General features: G+C 36.3%; 1 protein-coding gene across 1 annotated transcript in view; it reads left to right on the forward strand.

Moving 5' to 3' along the window:
* Nucleotides 1-23733, forward strand: part of LOC126457253 (coiled-coil domain-containing protein 174) — a 55184-nt gene that overhangs the window by 12101 nt on the left and 19350 nt on the right. The window contains exons 3-5 of the mRNA XM_050093411.1: nucleotides 3777-3980; nucleotides 13770-14029; nucleotides 15993-16232. Of these exons, the coding sequence (XP_049949368.1) occupies nucleotides 3777-3980; nucleotides 13770-14029; nucleotides 15993-16232 (704 nt within the window). The remainder of the gene's footprint in view (nucleotides 1-3776; nucleotides 3981-13769; nucleotides 14030-15992; nucleotides 16233-23733) is intronic.

The following is a 23733-nucleotide window of genomic DNA, read 5'->3' on the forward strand; positions in this document are numbered from 1 at the left end:
TCATCACAAGTTAAAATTTTGTTGAGGAAGTGTTCACCTTCTCTTTTATAATGTTCCTTTAGCTCTGTGCACACTGTCAACTTTGTTTCATTGTGTAGCCACTCCTTTGGGACCCATCTTGCTCATTTTGCGGTACTTCAGTTTGTTACAGATAATGTTATGAACTGTACCAGTACTAACTTGAACCTTATCAACTATCATTTCCACAGTTCCATGGTGTTGGCACAAATAATGTCATCAATTCGAATTTCAAGTGACGGAGTTGAAACTGCAACTAGTCGACCAGAACGGTGTTCGTTAGTCACTGAGTCACGACCATTTTTAAACTGCTCTACCCACTTGTAAAAATTTGCATGATTCATACAATCTTCACCTTAAACTTTAGACATTCTACAGTATTATCAGACTGGTTTCTCGCCTTCACAAGTAAAAAACGAATAACAGAACGTTGTTCAAATAATGTGGAGGTCTCAAGCAGACTCGTCATCTTGAAATGTATTCTTAAGCTTATTAACAAAACATTGTTGATACATCAGCTCATCAGGGCTCATCCAAGTGATGGCAACTTAAAGCCATAAAAGTACCAAACTTGGCCTACTAACAGTTTTTTCTCAGATCAATTTGTCTCTTTTAATTATTGAATGACTCTTGTATATTTTCATTATATCCATAACATGATATAAAAATGCAAAAAATAATGACCAACATTTTATCGTGGTAAAACCATAAAAAGTAGGGATTGTTATTATATGTGGTATTTAAATTGATGTAAAAAGAGATTTAAACATGTGTTGAACAAAGTAGAACATGCACATTCTGTAGCCCAACTTACTGATAATTTTGAAGACCTCTTGGATAGAAAAGTGAAAAGCAAGAAATAAATCACCAAAGGCTTAAAAATTAAGCTTGAAAATGATATCAGAAGTGTTTGATAAAATTTCCAACATATAAAATATTTTACTGTAAAACATCAGATTGTTTAAATAATTGTATCAAAAGGAATATTATGATAAGAAAACTATAAAAGTATGAGAGCAAATCCATGTCCAGACGTTACTTTCAGGAGAATTTTAGTACTGCCAACTGATGGACACCTATAAAAGTGTGTACACTATCCTAGCTTCTGGAACTTCCTAGTTCCTTCCTCAAGGAGGAGAGAGGGGTAGTTTGGGGGTTAAAAGGGAGGGGCAGCTCACACAGACCCCATGGGTCCAACTGTTTTGAGGATGAAGGGAGACAATCAAATAATCATTTTACTTTCCAGCAATGAAAAATCAGTGTAGATGTCATAAGTACATCAGTTGTTCAGTTTAGCAGATCACTAGACAAGAACAGTAAAGTACAGGAAACATCTGTGATGTGACAAGGGCATTAAGTTCAATAAAACACATCTACAGCTACATCTACATTTAAATATGTACTCCTCGAGCCACTATACCGTGAATGGAGGGTGGCAATTCATGCCAGTATTGTAGTTTTTCTGTCCTACTCCATTCATATATTGAGCAAGCAAAAAATGATATCTGACTGCCTATGTACATGTTCTGATCTCTCGTTTCTTATTCTTGTGGTCCCTGTGTCAGATGGTGGAAACAAAATGGCTTCACTTTTTTTCTCTGAAGGCAGTTTCTTTAAATTTACCCACCAGAAATTTTCTGAAAAATATGGTCTCTTTCTCCCAAGGACTCCCATACTCCCCTTAGTGTTTGCGTTACACTTTCTTGTGGGCTGTACCAATCTGACATGATCCTAGCAGTATGTGTCTGAAACTGTTTGATATGTGTTGTAATGCCTACTTCATAAGGACTCCAGACACTGGAACAACGCTATAAAACTGCTCACACTAGTGTTGTGCATGCACTTTCCTTTGCAGATGCACAGCACTTTCTGAGAACCCTTCCAACAAATCTGCCTTCTGTTCTCATGCTTTAATACAGATTTTACACAATTTCCCCTTGTAATATCATTTTTTATTACTACTTTTACAGAATGACATGCTCTATATGGTCTCTAAACTTGTAACTGAATACAGTCAGTGTTTTTATCATTGTTGCAGCCATCATCTTGCTTTTATCCGCATTTAAAGTGAGCTGCCAATTATCCCACCAAGTGGAAATTGTGATCAAGTTTTTCTGCATTTCCTTACAATCATCCAACAACAACACTTTTCTGTAGTGAACAACTTTGTCTGCAAGCATTCATTGCTGCTCACCACATTTCTTTATTATCTTCCAACAACAGTGCTGTTCTGAAGACAACAGCATCATCAGCGTACAATATTACAGTGCTGGTGATCCTATCTGATAATTTGTTTATGGATATCGGAAACATTAGAGGTCCTTAGGAAACACCCATTGTTGCTTTTATCCCTGTAGAACATTCACCATCCCTTATAATACATTGTGTTCTGTTAGACAAATATTCATTGTGGCAGTCACGTATCTGTGATCGTACTGTGTATGATCATATCTTGGCTAGTAGTTACGATGTGGTACAGTGTCAAATGCCTCTCATAAATCTGCCTGTGCTCTTGCGTCTGTTGCTTGCAAGATTTTGTATATGAATGAAGGAAACTGTATTTTGCATGAATGGTGTTTCCTTAATCTTTGCTGATTCTCTGGGAGAAATTTGTCGTAATGTTTGAGCTTAGAATTTGCTGTAGGCCCTTGCAACAGATGGACATCAGTGATATTGGTCTGTGATCATTTATCCTTTTTGTAAACAGGAGTGACCTGCATTCTTTCCCAGTCACACGGAACTAAACACTCCAAAACAGATTATTGATAAATGCAAGCTACAAAAGGAGCTACTTCTGTGGAATTTTCAATGTAAAATCTAACTGGAATTCTGTCAGGGCCTGATGTCATGTTCGCTTAAAGTAGTCTTAATGATTTTTAGTACAAGGGCAGATAATAGCCTATTGATATCTCATGTGTGAATCGGTGTGGCGGTCAATCATTTCCTCTTCAAACACAGCAAGGGGAGTGAAAATTTACAGCAGGCTAAAAGATGGCAACGTTCTGAATTTAAAACCAAGTCCACTCGAAAAAAAAGTTACATCATTCTCTACTACAGAAAAGTTACTATTCAGTGAAGGGGATCATGAAACATAAACTGATGATATTTAGTAAGATGTAATTCATCATTATCCACATGTAAACTTTGCTCTTCATTTTCAGTAATAACTGTATTTTCAAATACTTCTGTTTTTCATTGGCTATATTATTTTATATCAGTGAATTCATTTGTAATGTGTCTCCTACACCCTAATCACATGATTAATAAATGTATGTTATGAGACAGTTAAATTACAGTTCATGTTTGTGTTTGACTGGCTGAGAAGAAATCTGTTAATGTCATGGGTAAGCAAATGGATAACTTCTATAAACACTGGCTTTAATACCTACAGGTGTTAATACCGATAACCCTTATTTTTAAGGCGTGGCAATCAGATATTGGTATCACACAAAAATCCAACACACTGCTGTGTATGATTGTCAAAATAGAAAAGTAGTAATTTCCCTTATCTCAGAGCTCTCAAACTTCACTGCCAAAGCAATTAATTAATTGAGTAAATTTTATCAAGCCATTAATAAATAATTGATTCAAGCTTATTTAGTTGCTTGTTATTTCTATAGTAATTTCTTATGTGAAGTAAACTTTGCTGTTATTCTTATAACAAGTTAATAATACTAAAATGTAAACATGTTGGTGCATTGCTTGTTATAATTTCTTGAAACTACAAAAACTATTTGTCCGTTGTTTTTTCCTTGCAGGAAATGCTTAGAGAATAAAGCTAGGTTATATGATGAAAAATTAAGATTGGCAGGAAGGAGTGCAGGTGAGGATGACAGTGAGTCTCTTGTCAATTTCGAGCAGAAAAATATTGAGGAGAGTGGAGAGAGAACTGATGAAATACCATCAGATACCAACAGTGAACCAGATGACTTATGCAATGAATATGGTGATGATAGTGACTGGTATGTTGCCATTGAGGATTATTTGGTTTGTGGTCTTACCTTATATTAAATGAAATATCCAGTTTAAATGTCCAATTATGTTTCATTCACTATGTAAATTTCAGACTCTTTGAGATTATTGATGTGTAAGGACACACTTATGTGTGAAATGCAATTAACACAATGTTTATAAATTCCATTTTTGTGTTTCTCTTCAAAAAATTTCATTTGTTTGACAATATTATACTTTCAAAGCACCACATTTTATTCTTTTTTTATATACTGAAATTATCTGCTGGATTTTCATTGCATTATAAATTGATATAAATTTATCCTTTATTTCCATGTGAATATATTTATCTTCCTGCATGTGGTACAGCTATGACAGTCTGATATTTGAAACAAAAAATTGCATGTATAATGATAATGGTAGTAAGCTCAAACAGCAACGGTAATGAGCACCAAAATGCTTCCAAATCTCTTTTTCCTTTTACACTGCCTCTGGAGTGTATGATAACATAGTGTTGCGTATAATATGGTATTATACACGATGGTGCAAATAAAAGTAGTCCAGAGAAAAGAGTTCCAGGGTACAAAGAAACACTGCAGAAGAAAGGAATTACAGTACTAACCTGACTATAGCATATGTTGAAAGTGACCAGTATTCATCTCATGGCACTTTTGGGTCATGGTCAGCAAATTGCTGAAGGCGGATCGAAGTTAGACTGCTGGAATTGCTGCAGTCTCATTCGAAATGTTCTGCTGCAGTTCTTGGAGACTGTGAGGGTTGTTGTGATACACCTTAGACCTGAGGGATCCCCACACAAAGTAATTGCAGATCTGAATAGTTAGCTAGCCTCTGCTAACAACTCTGTTGGGCATGAAGATTGTGTAAATGTGCTCCAGTGTTTGAGTGGCAGTGTAGACAATTGCTCCATCCTGTTGGAAGTAACTGTAGGTCTTTTCCTCTTCCATTAATGCTGCCACAAATGGTTTCAAAATGTTGGCAATGTAATGCGCTGAAGTCAGCATCTGAAAGAAGATGGAACCAATAACGAGGCATGCAGACACAGCACACTAAACCCCAACCTTCAGATCGTGCAGTGGTGTTTTGTGGAAGTTATGCAGATTCTCCGCTGCCCATAGCCTGTGATTCTGTGAGTTGACATAACCTCTCAAATTAAACCAGGCTTCGTCAGGCATAAAGAACAGATCCTTTTCCAAGCCATTCATTGGTATCTCAGTGAACAGCCACTCACAAAACTGGAGGCATTGAGGAGCATCTGCTGGTTTTAATGAATGAAGAATATACACTCTGTAGGGATGCGCATGTGCAAGTCTAGGTGGAGTATTTGTCTGCGTGATCGACGTGATCTCCCGGTCTTGTGCAATAGGCATCAGGTTGATTTGGTAGGACTCTGAAACATTTTCTGGTGAACTGCAGCCACATTTTATGGTTTCAGAATGTTTTTCGACTTGTTCAAAACAGATCCTGTTTGATGGCATTTTTGGACTAAGTGTTGCATGGCACTCTTTGGTGGCACTTTCACACCATTGAACTTCTCAGCAAACAACTGACCACACCATTTCCATGACTGTTGTCACATAACTGGCCACAACGAACACCCGCTGCTCCACTTTGAGTACCATCGTCTCCTTTGCACTGCTCCACTCACACTTACACAGTTGCACTACACTCTGAACCAATGTGGATCACCTGGTGGGTGTACATGTGTGTGCACCATGGGGTGTGGTTAAATGCATGCATTCACAGCCAGTTGTGTGCATCGTCTGGGCTACTTTTATTTGCCCTACCCTGTATAATGTTAATGAGTTACATATTTACAACCTGAATAATATTTGTTCACTAAATTTTTCGTAAGGAGGTTTTTTATTTGTACCTCTCTTGTAACTCGTTCCATTAAGTCAATTCAAGTTTTCTGTAAATTGCTTTTTGTAAATTTGTGAAATAAGTTTGAATGCTCACTGCTCTTGCATTTCTTCAGAGATATCAATATGGGTTTAGTTTATCTTTCTTCACCACATAATATGCCGAGGTTCCTGGCAATCGGATGACAATACCGTGTGTTATATACTGTGTTTGTTGCCTAACAGCATGAGAAAGATATCCTCTAAGCACCCATTGGTAGAAGCAGGGACTCACCATGCTAAGCTGCACTACTGCCTCAAGAGTGTACCAAGACCATATTTGGAGTGAATGCTTACATTCTGGCAAAATTCAACATCTCAATGGGCATACGAGATACCTCTGTGAAGGAGAATCCTCGTGGAAATGCAAACAGCAAGTGAACCGCGCCAGATACAAACTGATTCTGTCAGTTACACTAACAGTAAAAGTTCCATTAAATTGTTGTATTACTTCGGTTCTTACACAGGTTACTCATGAAGATAGTAAAATTAGTAGGAAAGCTGCTGTTGTGAAAAAACTGCTGTTTCCGTAATCATATGTATTAACTGCCACTTATTTTATGTCTTGTTGTTTAATATTTACATTACTCTATTACTAAGTGTTAAATAAGAATAGTTGTCTGCATCCTGTAATAATAGAAGGCCCTTTAGAGTAGACTTTTTTTACTGATTGTGTTGTTAACAACAGTCATCAGTCTTTGACTCAAGAAAACTGGATGATGTGTAGAAGGTATGACTGATAAGATGTTATTTTAATTTTATTTTGAATTTTGAGGGATATCCAGTTTCTTGCTTTTGTGAGTATTGTTTTTGTGTTTTGTATTCTGACTGTATAAATCATCTGAAACTGAGGTTTAGCTGCAGATACCATTAAGGAATAGGGATAGACAGATGTCCTAAGTGGCTCTGAAAGGTTAGAAAAGAGAGTGTGATTGTATGGTCACATTTAGTATTACATCCTCCTTTATCAACTGATGGATGTGGCACATGGGTTTGCATCAAGCAGGAAAAGGACTGAAATCTCTTTTGGGCATATAGCATACATTTTCCTTTGTTCCTGTAAATCTCTAAGGTAAATTCCAGAATTTTTTCTCTAAAAAGGGTACAACTGCCTTCCTGGTACTGTTCCAGAATCACCGCATGTTTCATTTCTAATTGTCCTTTAGATGGGAGAATTTAAACCCTTCCTTCCATCCATCTCATTTACTGGTGCCATTAAGGAGTTTTGTCTCAGTACTGGGGTGCACGTTGATACTTATGTTGACTTAATCTTGTTATGTGCACTTGACAGTATTTTGGGTACCAAAATTAAAAGGCAGTACTGCATATGTAAATCACATGAAGGCCTACACCTTCTCCTGTTTCTTTTTAAAATGTTGTACAGATGTGATGCACTGTATCTAACACATTGAAAATACCCAACACACAAAACATTAGTAACAAATACACTGTTATTACACATCTGTGATTTTGGAATTTAATATTCTTGTGTAGTGAAGAGAGATCTCTGAATCTTGCATGTTTAAAACAATTGGCAATTGTCTTTTGAGTGACATTTCCCCACATTTCTGATCATTAAAATTGCTATAAGAAAGCTGAAAACTGGTTCTTTACCTCCTTTGATTTTTTGTAACATATTCATCACCTGATGTTTCCTGTACTGCAGTTTCAGTAATTTTATAACTCTCTGGTCTGTAAGTTGTAGAACTGAAGTGATATTTGGAGGTAAAAACACAAGCTTCATGCACTGTAGATTGTCAACTACTAGGTGAGCTGGGAAGTTTCGACCAGGAGGATAATTTTTCATTTCTTTGATTTCATCTGAGTCCCAGTTGTGCAAGCAGTTCTCAAAAATATCAGATATCATCCAAGATTTTGCATTGTTTTCATAAATCTCAGGTATGGAGTGGATGTTTTTAAAACATCTAGATCTTCCCGGTTTTCCATTCACCAAAAACTTTTCTTTACATGATCCTATCCAGGGTATATACATTCCAGGAAATCCGGGAAAAACTCGGGAATCTTTTCATCCGGGAGAAAACTGGGAAAAACACGGGAATGTTTTAGAATTCCAGGAATTTTTCTTTGTTTCAGTTTTCAGTTAAATTTTTGTAGTTTTGACTGGTAAGAAAGGAAATGTGCCATTTACAGCAACAAAACACGGTACACATACAGGCATCTGCCAACAGCAAAATGTATCAAAGGCTTTAGGACGAAGACTATGCAATTTTTCATAACAAGAAACTACTTCTGATGGGCGTGACATCACAACGGTTTCATTGGGTTCATTTGAGTAGTTGCCAGCGGGCTTATGCGCATATGCAGTTGATCCACGTATGAACAGTATCTTCTCCCACTTCTGGCTACTTGAAGTGCGGCTGTTAGCTGTATCCAATGTAACTAGACACGAGTTGTATCGGCAGTAGCAAAAGCAGACTGATGCTACCTGGAAACATTTTTGTGGCACGCTCAAGCTGCCAGATTCGCATATGCGCAGAGCAGTCCGATTTGTAGTGGGATGAGGGGTAGTCTCCATGTGAACCGTATTTACGTTTAGTGATTTTACTGTTTCCTCTTGGTTTACAGCTCTCAAGTAAAATGAAAACAAAACAGATTTCTGTGGCCGGTAGCTATAAAGCAAATTAAAATACATTCTCATAATTATGGAAGGCTAAAATATGGTATTAGTTTCAGTTTTCTAATTTTATTTTATTTCCAGGTTTTCGGCAGTCAGACATTAATTGCCTTGCAGAACACTGAAGTTATTTTTGTTGATTTGATAAAAAAAATTGGCTTTAATTTGTCTTTTCATTAGAGACAGTCAATTTATTGGAAACACTATTGGCTGTTGTCAAATGTTTGCATAATTTAAAGTGCACATTGTCATCTTTTGGGACGTATGACATTATGCTATAATAAAGAATTAAACATGAGATAATAAAGTACTGGTACTCCAAGAAAATTTGTATCACGAAAATCACACTGAAAAGTTTAAACTTTTGGCCTATGTCTTTATGAATCTGGACATATGAATGTGCTCTTCAAGTCAAATTATGCATTTTATTGTGGTTTACAAAATTCCGATGCTTTTGGAGTATTCTCTGATGTCCTGTTTTGTTTAGGGCATAATATAAGGTCTCTTAATGCTGTATAAGTACGAAAATATGGACTACCTACGTCATCGTAGCTGCACAGGCACAGTAACGCCGTTTTCTGACACTCTCTGACAACTACTGAAACAAATTATAGTAGGTTGCAGGAAAATATTGCGACTGGTGGTTTGAAAAGCATTACTTTCAAGTTCATTTCATTTTACGCAATATGAGTTATGTTACGTGTGCGAATATGCTTTGAATTTCTTAAGTCACAGAACATTTGATTCTCATTTAAAGCTTAACACTTTGAGGGCCAGCCACTTAGAAGAATTTTGAGCACGGAAGACCAGACATTTACGTCATTACTTAAAATTTTACTGGCATAGCTTCTCTTGTAGCTACGCTATGTGCATTAATTTATACCACTAACTTTTCCTATTTGTGTGTTCGTGCTACTTAACAGTGATATTGCTATAGGCTGACTACATCACGTGTCCTATGCTCTGAATCACTACATTTACATGCGACATGTATTCTGAAAGTTGAAAACTGAATTTCAGAAACCGTTTTTCGCTGTCGTGTTTACATGTTAAGGTCTGAAGAGGATTTGCTAGCCCATTTAACTATGGCACCTGGAAAACAGCAGATATAGTTTATGATTTAGTCAGCACAATCGCTATTTCTCTTCAATTAGACGAGGTATAAACAGCTTCAGTCTAATATCTCTACTTATCCTTCATTTTACAAAAAGCCACTCTGTCAATATTAGCTGAAATTTTTAAAAACAAGATGAAACCTGACAGTCCAAGCACATTTCAGTAGCGGCTGCATTTACATGGGAGCAAAAATTGATTGTGGAATTGAAAAACCGACAACCAGAAGCTGATTTCCAGAATCGATTTTGAAGTGTTTACATGACCATTCAGAAGTGGTATTGGGAGATCAGTTTACAAAATCCGGTTTTGGGTGCCCCATGTAAATGCGATGAATATCTGCTACCATTGTCTGGTTAGATCATGTGACATAAGCTATGATTAGCTTACAAAAGCGCATCGCGATCTCAATTTCAATGCTTCAGAAACTAACATTCTGCGTTTGGTGGAATTCAGTTATATACGTTCGAAATTTGACTTCTCTATGGTCAACCTTATGTGCTTGTTCCATTTCGTGTTGCTATTTAGATATTTAATTGACATTTCTGTGTCAAGCAGAACACCATAAATAATGTATTTCAATATTATATGATTGTTTTTCCTATTCATCGGTATCAATTTAAAATTTTTCTACATATAGAGCAAGCTGCCATTCATCACTCCAAATAGAATTGTGTCCAAGTGATCCTATATCCTCTAACAGTCACTTAAAGACAATGCTGTCTCATGCACCACAGCATCATCATCATCATCATCATCATCAAACAATCACACATTCCTGCTCATTCTATCTGTCAGATCATTTATGTATACAGAGAACAGGAGCAGTACTGTCACATTTCCCATGGGCACTTCAGATGACTTCCTTCCCTCTGATGAACACTTGCCATTGAGAAAAACGTACTGGCTTCCTTTATTTAAGAACTCTTTCAGCCACTCACATATGTAGGATCAATTACCTCTGCTGTGACCTTCATTATCAGTCTGCAGTGGGGCACTGTGTCAAATCAAGGAATATAGAATCTGCCTGGTGTCCTTTGTCCATAGTCCGTAGGGTATCATGAGAAAAGCCAAGCAGTGTTCTACACAAGCAGTTGTTGCCAATTAGTGAGCAGAAGCTTTTCTGTCTCAAGTAAATGTGAGAGCATGTATCTTCTCGAACACACTATTAATTATGTACAATTTTACTTCAAAGCTTTCCTCACTTATAGGTTTCCCACCATTGTCACAGCCACTTCTTTTAAAAATCTCATGGTAATGTTATTCAGAAGTTCAAAGTGTGTCTGTTAAAGTGTGTCTGTTAATAGGCACTTGTCATTATTGTTACCTCTTAAATTAAGATGAAGAAAATTGTGCCAGAGCTTAAAAAATTATCAAATATCTGATCATTTGTGAAATAAATTGTGGGTGTTGTGTGTAGAACATTTACAGGAGAAGCATACTGAATAAATAAATAAAAATTAAATTAATAATGAAATGGTGTTCATTGTGGTAGTATGAAGGTCTTGAAAAATTCTTTAAGACAAAACATAAAATAATTCTTCATTTTGTAATAGTTCTTGCTTTTAAACTTTTTTTCTGTGCTGAGTAATATCAGTCGTTTGTTTGAGATTTAATCCATACCTGTGATTTCCTTCTTTGATACTCTGAAATTACTTTTTATACCAGTAACTAACACACTAGTGTATAGGGAATTGTCATTGTGGCATATGAACAAACATCAGTGGTTAGAGGCTATCCTTTTTCTCTTTTAGAACCCTACAACTTTTATCATTTTGCTTACTTTGATTGATTGTTCACGTAGTGACTTTTTGTACTCATGACATCAGGAAGTATTGTATAATCATCCAGCATGTTTACTGTCACATAAATGTTATTTTTTAGAAGTTCCAGCTGCCCCTTAATGCCTGACTTCTTTTGATATCAGAGAATCCTTGTGTATCCATTCTGTTGACTACAGTTTCTGATTTGCAATGCTACAAACCTTCATTCAGTTGTGTTTAATGCAACCATAGAGAAGAATTTCAGTTTCCTCAGAGAAATACATGTTAATCATGCTCAACAAAATTTGATTGGATCAAAACTATTGATGTTTGAACTTTATGCAGAAACAGTTTACAATGAACACTATATAGATATTATTTAAAATTTTCAGGTTGCACAAGAATAATTTTATACAGGCTGGTCAGAAACAGTCTGAAAAAAGGGTGTGGCAGAGTAGGCTGCACTGTGAAATAATTTTTAAGAAAAAAACTCAATACACCATTTCTGAGATAATCAGCCTTGACATTGGCCAATCAGGTCGTTGCACATGCAAATTCAAGTAATCTGCCAGAGCCAATGTCGCCGGACATTGGATGTTAGTAAGGACAAAAAACCAAAGGATGAGCAGTCTCGTGCATGACATCTATGCTATGAGAACAGCTGACACTAATTGTATCTAGTGGGCTGCTTGAAAGGACAAGTGTCATAAGAGTCAAGGAGAGAGGAAGAAAAAATGAAAGAATGAACAGATCAGAACAGTAATTAAGAATGCAACAGAAAATGAACTGTATTATAAAGTTGTGACACCACCAAGTATCTTAATAGCATCTCACATATATGTGGAATATGTGCTGTTCAGCACACAACCTCCATGTGCTCCAGTGAAGATTCACTACTGAAACATGGTTTTTATTGACATTTAAGCAATTAAACAATTAATTATTTTTAGAAACTAGACCTCTTGCAGGTCAATTTGATACCTCATTTGTCCATTTCTCTTCGTTTAGCTATGAAAATTTGGATGAAAATTTTCCTTCGAATCACTTATTAAGTTTTCCTTACTTATTTAGCTCTTGTAAATAGAATTCCCAACAAAATTTGTAAATTGTCATTTTTTGCATTTAATTAGGATTTTTACATTACTTTTTAATAATCTTAAATTGAACATTTACTATTTTTCTGCCTTTGTACAGAGGAGCTGTGTTATGGGCTATGTTGTTGGCTCTGTGAGATTCTGTGTCTGTCAAACACTTCGCACTCAGTAAAAGTCAACAGCCTCACATTGTATTCTCCTTAGTTTCTCATTACAGTAATTAGCAACTCGACTAAAGGAGTAATCCAACAACTTGAGAATGAAAGCACGATTTGAACTTCTCTTAGCATACAGTGACTTACTTGTACCGAATATAACATATTAGTCATCAAAATGAACATTACAAAAACATCTATGACATTGACATTATTGTTTGTCAGATGTTCGGGTTGCTGATATTCTGTGGGGCAGTGTACGGTGTGGATGTCTCTTTGTTGCACTTGTAATGACATCAGGTGCAACTCAACTAAACTCAGCACCACACAAAGCCCAAAAGGAGTACTTCACACAACAACAGAACATAACCTAAAGAAAACTGATTCCTAATAGAGATAACTTTAATTCCTGAGAAGATGATATTATCCCTCTTCCCACTAATGCAAAATTTGTCACATTTATTCATTTATGTGCTATTACAGTATGGAAGTTTCTGATCAGTCCACTAATTTTAATCAGAATTATTACTGCTAAAATCATGGGAAATCTCATACCCTCTCAGCTCCATTTATCATAAAAATCTTTTTCATTTATTCTCCATGAGAAGAAGAAGAGAACAAAATAGGAGCAGGAGGAAATCGAAATACTTCTTGTCAAGTGTTCTGTCTCTGCATAGGATACATGATTTTATTGTGCCAGAGAGAGACTGCAACAGACAAGTTTAACCTTGTGAATGTTGATGTTTTCTAGAGATACTGAATATTCAGTGATGCTCTGAGAGTGCAGCCAGTTGCTCAGTTGTTGCTCACTGTCAAATGCAATATTTCATTTTGTGCCCACTGTTCTTTTTCTAGTAATTTGTCAAAGATTTTGTCATAATTCACCTAAAGATGTCTGGCTGTTGGCAGATAAAATATCATGCTTAACAGCAATTGGCGACTGGCAGCAATCCTGAATCATCATTGAGATTTAACTTTGTCATAAGAATAGTGCCTCCTTTAGTTCTTATTTTCCTCCATAGTCATGTTAACATCATCATTTTTGCCCAGTTGTGAAAATATATGGCTTTTAACACTTACAATTCGTTGGAACATCACTGACATTTGTATCTGATTTGTAGGGTGGAGTATGTTGACTTCCTAGGGCGTACTCGAAAATGCTTGAAAGAAGATTTAGAGAGGATGAAGAAAATAGATATTGAATTCCAGAGGACTTTGTCTAAGGAGCCCAGCCAAGACGTTCATCCTCCAGATACGCTGCTAACAGATCAAATTAGTGAGCGGCCTGAATTTCTTCAGAAGCTTCATGAAGTGTGGGAAGAGCAAGAGAAACAGTTGAAAGAAAAACAGAACATCCACTACCAGGATGTCTTCTTCAATGGTGTGTATCTCTCTCAGATAGGATAGTAATAGTGATAAACAGGCATGTTATGAGGCCTGAGTTATGTACTGTACATCTTTATGTGAACATATTTTGAATTATTTCTCTGAAAATTACCAGCAACTGTTTTCTGTAATCTCTTAAGGTAATGAATCATTCTGTCAGTGCTAGCTGTATGTAAGTTAATTGATTAGTTATGTTCATAAATGCATTTGATATGACATAAGTGTAGTTGTAATTGTGCTTCCTCTACTGAAGCGGGTGCCATACTCAATGGCACACTGGACTCACATTCAGGACAGTGGTTCAGATCCCCATATGGTCATACATTGTTTTATTTTCCACTGTTATCCTAAATTGTGTGAGATAAATGCCAGGGTTATTCCATTGAAAACGACATGTCTCACCCAAATCTCCATCTATCCGCTAATGCACAGCTCTCAGTCATAAATAAATTAAATATTTTGTTTCAAAATGTGAGTAGAAACTCAAATTCAAAAACTTGTGAAAATTAATTCACCTAGATCAGAGATACTCAATTCCCTTCTTACTCAATGGAATGTATGTTCATAACTATAGTTAGATTTGTTTTTCAGATTTATTTTAATTACAAACATTATTTCCCTTTTTATTGGAGTGGTATTTTTTGGCAATCCTTTCCTTCCAGATAACTTTTTCATTTATGTGTGATCTAACAAATCCTGAATGATCAAAACACCAGAATAAGATGCACACAACTCAATGTACTCTGCTCCCATTTTATTTTCTCTTCAGAGAAATGTAGAACTGTCACTCTGTCAGTCAAATCTGACTTCTACTTTGTACAATATATTTAATTCCTATCTCACTATAAATACTTTTATTACAGTAGAATTTCATATTACACAGTCAGAGGCTTAGCCAACATTAAACATATTACTGTCATCATGAACTGTCTCTTTCGGAAAACTTGTATCTTGAATAAGGAGCTGCCATCTTCTCATAGTCATTGGCTATCAGCTAAAAGGTTGCATTGTCCATCATGGCAAAGATTCACATCAAATACAAAAGACAGTTCTCCATTGTCATTATTCCCATGAACTTAATGTAAAATAAATAAAAAAACTATACATCCATACATACAGTAAAGCATAATTATCATAAATACATTACAATATTAAAATGCAAAGATTCAAGGTCATTGTCAGGTTGGAAAGAACACAATACCAGCAATATTAACTTGTGACCTTACAGATGTGCATTATTTACATATATTTTCATAATTTGTAGAGGACTGTGAAAACCTCCATCGCTGTAAAATTTATTCATAAACACATCCTGTTCTAATTTGGGCATGCCCATCTCTTCCTTAAGATTTTTGTTGTTACTAGCCATTTTATGAGGAAAATTAATCACAGATAATGATAGATACCAGCGAACTATATATAGTCAACACTAAAAAACTGCTAATCATGTGCTGTACAGATGGACTGAATTGCTGAACACAGTTTGAAATACGCCTACTGGAGACTGCTTAATCTCATTGACACGAGTGATTTATGTAATGTGCTAGTTATGTTTAATTTGCAGCTCTAATTTTTCTTTCAAAATTATTATTTAACATTTTGATGATGCAGATGAACTAAAAGAAAATAAGTAATAAAACTATATGAACCACTTAGTATGGCCTCTGTGAGCAGTTTTCTTTATTTAGACAGGCCAGTCAAAATGTTAAACAGTTCTTTTTGACATGTGAGCAGTTTTTACCATAATGTTGATCATTTTCAGCTCAAATACACACCTGCTTCCAGCAGCATATTCTGACAGTTGGATTCACTCGTATTTTGTTACCAAGATAACTAACTGCTTTTCCATCACCATGTATGCATGTATTACAACAACGTATTTTCTCCTCATTGAAGTTCTGCTACAAATCTTCTGGCAAATGTGAGTAAATATTGAGTAACTCTACTCTGTTCTGCAGAGGCCAGAGCACACGGTGTCGGATACTACGCATTCTCAACTGACGAAAGGGCACGTGCGACACAGCAGGCAGCACTGGAGCGCCTGAGGCAAGAGACTAAGGCATTGCAGCAAGTTGCCAAGCAGAAGGCCACACAAGCACTGACACAGAGTGCAGCACGTGTGGATGCTGCTAAGAAGAGGATGCTGAAGTTGCTGCAGGCTGCTGTTGGAGGAGAACAACAGAATGGTACAGCAGCAGGTAATTTGGAATATTTAACCCCCAAAAGGAGATTCAAACTGTATTTACTGCGGTGTTTTAGATTAATAAATGTTTCTGCACCAGCACATGTAATGAAGATTTTACTGCATTCATATTATTTTTCTCACACATATAAATTACTGTGACAGAAATTTATACCACCAGGAATGCTTGCCATTTTGTTTTGATGTGCCAGGCCTATTCATGTTCCTGTAACAGGTTACCAGGTTTTGCAAACTGCTTTCTTTCTCTTAGGTAAAAATCGAGTAATAATTAATGCCACCACACTTTTTTTTAAATCCTGAGTTAATTTTACTATTTCGTTCGTAACATAGCGTTTCCTAGCTGTGCCAGTTGGCTGAGACAGTTGCTTTTGTGAAGACCAACACTGGATTCCAGAGGACAGGGCTATTCTCCAACCTGTAGCTCAGTGGTTCATAACCTCCATGTAATTGCCTCCTGACGCATAAAATGAAAATTTCTGATTGGTAAAAGCAAAATGGGTTAGATGAAGATTTAGTGGTCATTTTAAATTGTTAAAAATAATCTTTGTTACCAAAATTTCATTAGGCTCTAAACTTTAGTGCATCATCATCATGAACTATTTTATATCTACTGCAGGATACAAGCCTTCCCTAGATATTTCCACACATTGCGATCATTAGTGACACAAGTCATTGTTGCTCCAGCGTATCTGGTAGTGTCATCCGCCTACCATAAATAATTTTGTCTTCTCAGTATTTTCTCATTTCTCGGAATCCAGAGAAGAACTTACTTTGGCCGCCTACCATCCATATTCCTGGTCACTGTCCAGCCCACTTACACTTCCTTTCACCACTATCGTAGTTATGTGTCCCATTCTAATCTGTTCTGTAATCCATTTGTGCATTTTCCTGTCTCTCCCTGTAATTTTGAACATGCTTTTCTCCATTAGTGGAGGAACTGTACTCAAATTTTGAATTATCTTCACTTTGAAAGATCATGTCCCACTGTCATGACTCAAAACCATTAATAAGAACTATTCATTAATGTTCAGTTTCATACACATTCATCATCATCATCATCATCATCATCATCATCATCATCACCATCATCTTGAACAGTTCTCAGCCCCAAACTGAGTCTGTAACATAAGCCCGTAATTTTCCCATTACGGTTCAGTCCTCACCTCTTTTCTTCAACACACTCCTCCATATCTTTCAGACGTCTTCTTGGTAGTTATCTTTTCATCTCCATTTCATTTATCTTCCTGGGAACCCTCTTGTTTTCTGTGTAGTTAAGTGCCCATACCATCTTAGCTTTGATATTTCTATCCTACTCTACAAGGGTTCTTCTTTCAGTTTCCCTTACCCTTTCATTCTTCTTCCTACCTCTTCTTGTTACTTCTATCCCACTTCTGAGGAACTTCATTTAACATTCATGCATTCATATACATTAAAAGATTCATTTTGAAAATTTAATCAGTTTACCAACAGCACTGAAGATCAGCTTTACTATTCTTTTTTAAAATTTATTTTACTGTCTGTCTGGCAATAGTAATCAATTGCCATCAGTAACAAAATAGTAATCAATTGCCATCAGTAACAAAATCTAATAGTAACTGTTTTTCCAGATTTGGATGACTAGCTTGGGTTCTAAGACCAGTTTCCATAGCTGAATGAATATTTTCAATTAGTGAATGTTGATCCTTGCAGAGTCAACACACTATATTTTTGTAGAACAGAATTAGCCTTGATTTAGCAATCACTCTGTATTTAGTAGATATTATTATTGGAAGAACTCTTAAGAATACCAATTTAATTCACCATGACTTACAGGCATAAAAGTATACTTTCGGTTACAATAACACTGAAAATAAAAATAAAGAACTGAACAAACTTGGTATAACATCTTTGATGTTCAGTGGAGGACACCAAACCAAATATAAAAAAAAGGATGGTTATAAATTAGCAGAACCAAACACCCCATTGGCTCACTGTACTTCGGTTTACTGAAAAACATAGAAAACATGTGAGTTTCAGTTTTTCAGACATTAATGAAGTGTTATAATTTATTTGTCATTTCAAAAATAGGAGTGTTAATTTTTTCCAGTTAATGTTTAATTAGTTACTGGATTTTGTCTGATCTCATTCAGGGGTAATGGTTTCACAAAGGTTGGGAACCACTGCTATGGATAATGGTCTGGTTCCCCTTTACTCGTACTAAATAGTGATGGGAGCTGACAGTATTGTTTTCAAAGGCAAGTGATTTCAACAGGATGGCCAATATTTCAGGAAATAAGGTTTAACAGCCGTAGCAGGAAGCAGCGATTTTCTTAGCTCTGTTTGTGGAAACAGGAAACGGCCAGTGGAAATATTTGAATTCTGTTCTTGGGTCTGACTGGCCTAAGGCCCGAATGTTGTTATAATTTCCTGGAGCAGTTTTGAAGCTCATGGAATCAGAAGTCCACTGGCAACCAATGTGGGGTTCATGAAATTGAGGTTGTGTTGCGGAGTGTGTTTCTGAAGTTGGTAGTTAGCAATCACTGAAGTTGTTTTCTCAGAGCAACGGCTTTGAGAGTCGCAAGTGTGTTCCCATGTGCAGGCGTGGGACACAACCAGTGTTCCTGTTTAGTGAGCGTACACATACTTTGTTGGAAGAGGCTGCATAGTGGAGTGTGAAGCCGTTAGCCAACTGGAAGCATCATTTAACAAATGAGGTGGCCTTGGTGAGGTTTATTAGAAGGTAACAAATTCCATTTCATTCCATTAGAAATTTTAAGTATAGAGTTCTTGTGTGTGTACTCATCCTTTTTGACTTTAGATTGTTACTGTGTTTTGTTTATGGGGGAAATTACTGATGATGAGAGAAAGGAGAAAAAAAAGCTGTTTGAGATGGCACTGTGGCTCTTTGTGGTGCATGTTTTGAAGGTAGTTGGATTGCTACAGGGCAAGTATTAGTGGTATATGAGTAATGGCAATTTTAACCCTGTCCGAAGGGATTTCGGGATTGTAGCCGATCGTCATAAATATCACTCTACAATATTTCTACTGGACACCTGCCATTCGTCTTCAAGTGAGCCACTGAAGACTGATGAAGACATTCTCTGCTCCATTCTATGTAGCGTGCTGAGAGTATTTCCGCGCATGCGTCAGAGTCACAGTGACAGAAGGACCACATCACCTGGCAAGAGGGCCCTTGCTGGTGGAACTGTGAAGATCAGCTGTATTCAGCATTGCCAGTCGCCACAGCCATCGGAGTATTCTGACGCCTTCATCTAGAGAATGTCTTGGAGATGACAGGATTCCAAACATTATCCAGCTGGTAGCTGCTGTCATGATTCATTAGATTTTCCACGATGCATATTTGAACAGATTCTTTTATAATGGAGTTCCAAAAAAATGTTACTGTAGTGAAAATTAATGTTTTGTCATACTCCAGTGAGTGTCCATTGGAGATACAAAGGACCGCAATTGCAGGCTTTCTCTGTTGCAAAAGGTGAGTGTAATGTTTATGTTCGGTGCAGCGTTCTTCCACTGTGCATGTTGTTTGTTCTGTATAGGACTGGCAAGGTATTTTGTAAAGTCCACCATCCACAATAACAAATCATCCTTTGCTGATCCCAGCAAGTCTTAAATCTTGGATGCAGGACGGAAAATCACTTTCATCACCATCTAAGATTTCTAACCTGCTGGGATCAGTGAAGGATAATTTGTTATTGTGGATGGTGGAAATTTACAAAATACCTTGCCAGTGTGGTAAAGCTTATATGGGACAAAGAACATACACAGTGGAAGAACGCTGCACAGAACATAAACATTCCACTCACCTTTTGCAACCCAGAAAGTCTGCAGTTGCAGAACATTGTACGGCCAATGGACATTCAGTAACTATGACAAAACATTAATTTTGGTCACAACAACATCTTATTAGGACTCCATTATGAAAGAATCCATTGAAATAAACATTGTGGAAAATCTAATGAACTATGACAGCGGCTACCAGCTGGATAATGCGTGGAATTCCATCATCTCCAAGATTTGCTCCAGACAAAGATGCCAGAATACTCCAATTGCTGCAGCGAGCAACAGTACCAATGACAGCTGATCTTCGCAGTTCCACCAGCAAGGGCTCTGCCACCACGTGGTGTGGTCCATATGTCACCATGACTCTGATGCATGCATGGCATTATTGTCAGTGCACTATATAGGGCAGAGTGGAGAAAGTCATTGCCAGTCTTCAATGACTTGCCTGAAGATGACTGGCAGGTGTCCAATCGAAATATCATGGAGTCAAGATTATGATGTCTGGCTGAAATCCTGAAACCTCTTCAAACATATAATTCACCAGGAAATTTTAAATTTTACAATTTTAACCTATCTCGTCGGTTAAAGTGAGACTGGCCACCCTTATTTAGGCTGATCGTATTTGTATGGCAGTGCATGGAATTAAACTGGGTCCATCAGTAAATGTTCCCGATCAGATCGGTGGATAAGAACGTCACATATGTCTCACATGCTTCACATTGTTGAGGGGGTAAATTGATTGTGACCACAGATGAGAGCATGGTTTTGCATGATGCCACAGAATGGGAAGTAATGTTTCACTCTGTAATACTGAGAAAATTGTTGGTAAAAACAGTTACATTGATAGTCCAGAAAATGTATGTGTTCCTTTGGATGTGCTTTAAAGTATATGAGGGAGGTTCACTTCATGCTGTATTGCACTATTAACAAATATTCCAAGACCAAAAACCATAACTGGGAATTGTCAAATACTAACATTAATATACAGTGTCGCAGTTCCTCATACAACTGTTAGAAGTTTTATAATAGAAACGATTGTCTTTTAAAATTGTTAAAGGAATACAAATTCTTTGGCTCTGACAAAATAATTTTTGTGAACTAAAACAACTGCACAAAGTCAAGATGAAACAAATTTAGTGTATGTTTATTCATAAGTATGTTACGAGAATGGGAAACTGACTTCAGAAAGAGTATATGTGTATCCCAAAACTTGAATATTATTTTCTTCTTCTTCAGCACAATTTTAAATGTAGTTGGTAAGCAGACCAAGCCATCCTTCTTTTATTCACCAAGCCAACCTTTTTATATTCATTTTGATTGTCAAATTAGAATTTCTTGCTTTCTGTGCATTAAAATAAATGCATTATGAGTGTTTAGATGATTTATAATAAAATGAATGGATTATGTTTGTAGGAAAATATTGAAACAGAAAATGCAAGACTCTTTTGCTGCAAAATATCCATACAAAACAGATCAGTGATTAAATTGCAGCATGTGCTTTTTGCACTATTTAGAACACCCACAAAATAACAAGATGATTTTAATAAATTTTAGAAACTGGATACTTTCTTAAAATGAATGCTTTGCCTCCCCTTCATGTCTCCAAAATAACACTGAATGAGCGCATAAGCAGTTGAAATACAATCTCCGTAATTTTCACATTGTGCCAAAAATGACAGTACCAACAGTGATCTGTAAGTGCTTCAGGCTTATCCAAGTCATCATATTAGCAGAAAAAATAGGGAAAAAATGACCTTTGTGAGCAGATGGAGGTGAAAGAAACCATTTTGCTGTGAAACACTATATCATATTGTGTGTCAAAAGTGAAGGATATATTCTCCACGAGACGAATTCCAAGATGACTCCTGCTGCTAATAGCTCATGGTCAGCACCTTCCTCCCCTTTTCTTACCCATGATTGAAACTTATAAAATGATGTAAATTCTTATACTGTATTATTATTATTATTTCTTCTTTCTTGTCTCAGACGTTATGTCTGGTTAAAAATGGAAGGTGACGCGGACCTTGATCAAGCGTGACTTCCTTTTAACTGTACGGTATATGTTACATTGCATTTAGGAACTTTCGGGTAATTGAACAAGTGTCAATAATTACAGATTTCTGTAGTTGTATATATAAGTTTGGATGTAGCTGCATTGCATTGATGTACTGGTGGATATTGTGTGGTATGACTCCTGTAGTTGATAGTATAATTGGTATAATGTCAACTTTATCCTGATGCCACATGTCCTTGACTTCCTCAGCCAGTTGGATGTATTTTTCAATTTTTTCTCCTGTTTTCTTTTGTATATTTGTTGTATTGGGTATGGATATTTTGATTAGTTGTGTTAATTTCTTCTTTTTATTGGTGAGTATGATGTCAGGTTTGTTATGTGGTGTTGTTTTATCTGTTATAATGGTTCTGTTCCAGTATAATTTGTATTCATCGTTCTCCAGTACATTTTGTGGTGCATACTTGTATGTGGGAACATGTTGTTTTATAAGTTTATGTTGTAAGGCAAGCTGTTGATGTATTATTTTTGCTACATTGTCATGTCTTCTGGGGTATTCTGTATTTGCTAGTGTTGTACATCCACTTGTGATGTGATCTACTGTTTCTATTTGTTGTTTGCAAAGTCTGCATTTATCTGTTGTGGTATTGGGATCTTTAATAATATGCTTGCTGTAATATCTGGTGTTTATTGTTTGATCCTGTATTGCAATCATGAATCCTTCCGTCTCACTGTATATATTGCCTTTTCTTAGCTGTGTGTTGGATGCGTCTTGATCAATGTGTGGCTGTGTTAGATGATACGGGTGCTTGCCATGTAGTGTTTTCTTTTTCCAATTTACTTTCTTCGTATCTGTTGATGTTATGTTATCTAAAGGGTTGTAGAAGTGGTTATGAAATTGCAGTGGTGTAGCCGATGTATTTATATGAGTGATTGCTTTGTGTATTTTGCTAGTTTCTGCTCGTTCTATAAAGAATTTTCTTAAATTGTCTACCTGTCCATAATGTAGGTTTTTTATGTCGATAAATCCCCTTCCTCCTTCCTTTCTGCTTAATGTGAATCTTTCAGTTGATGAATGTATGTGATGTATTCTATATTTGTGGCATTGTAATCGTGTAAGTGTATTGAGTGCTTCTAGGTCTGTGTTACTCCATTTCACTACTCCAAATGAGTAGGTCAATAGTGGTATAGCATAAGTATTTATAGCTTTTGTCTTGTTTCTTGCTGTCAATTCTGTTTTCAGTATTTTTGTTAGTCTTTGTCTATATTTTTCTTTTAGTTCTTCTTTAATATTTGTATTATCTATTCCTATTTTTTGTCTGTATCCTAGAAATTTATAGGCATCTGTTTTTTCCATCGCTTCTATGCAGTCGCTGTGGTTATCCAATATGTAATCTTCTTGTTTAGTATGTTTTCCCTTGACTATGCTATTTTTCTTACATTTGTCTGTTCCAAAAGCCATATTTATATCATTGCTGAATACTTCTGTTATCTTTAGTAATTGGTTGAGTTGTTGATTTGTTGCTGCCAGTAGTTTTAGATCATCCATGTATAGCAGATGTGTGATTTTGTGTGGGTATGTTCCATTATTATTATTATTATTATTGTTATTATTATTATCATCCTATTATGTCGTAGTTCCATACTTTGTATTGTTTTATTTTCTTTCAGTAGTGTGTGTGTGTGTGTGTGTGTGTTTTGGAAT

This window comes from Schistocerca serialis, chromosome 2 (assembly GCF_023864345.2).
Source record: "Schistocerca serialis cubense isolate TAMUIC-IGC-003099 chromosome 2, iqSchSeri2.2, whole genome shotgun sequence".
NCBI classification, from domain to species: domain Eukaryota; kingdom Metazoa; phylum Arthropoda; class Insecta; order Orthoptera; family Acrididae; genus Schistocerca; species Schistocerca serialis.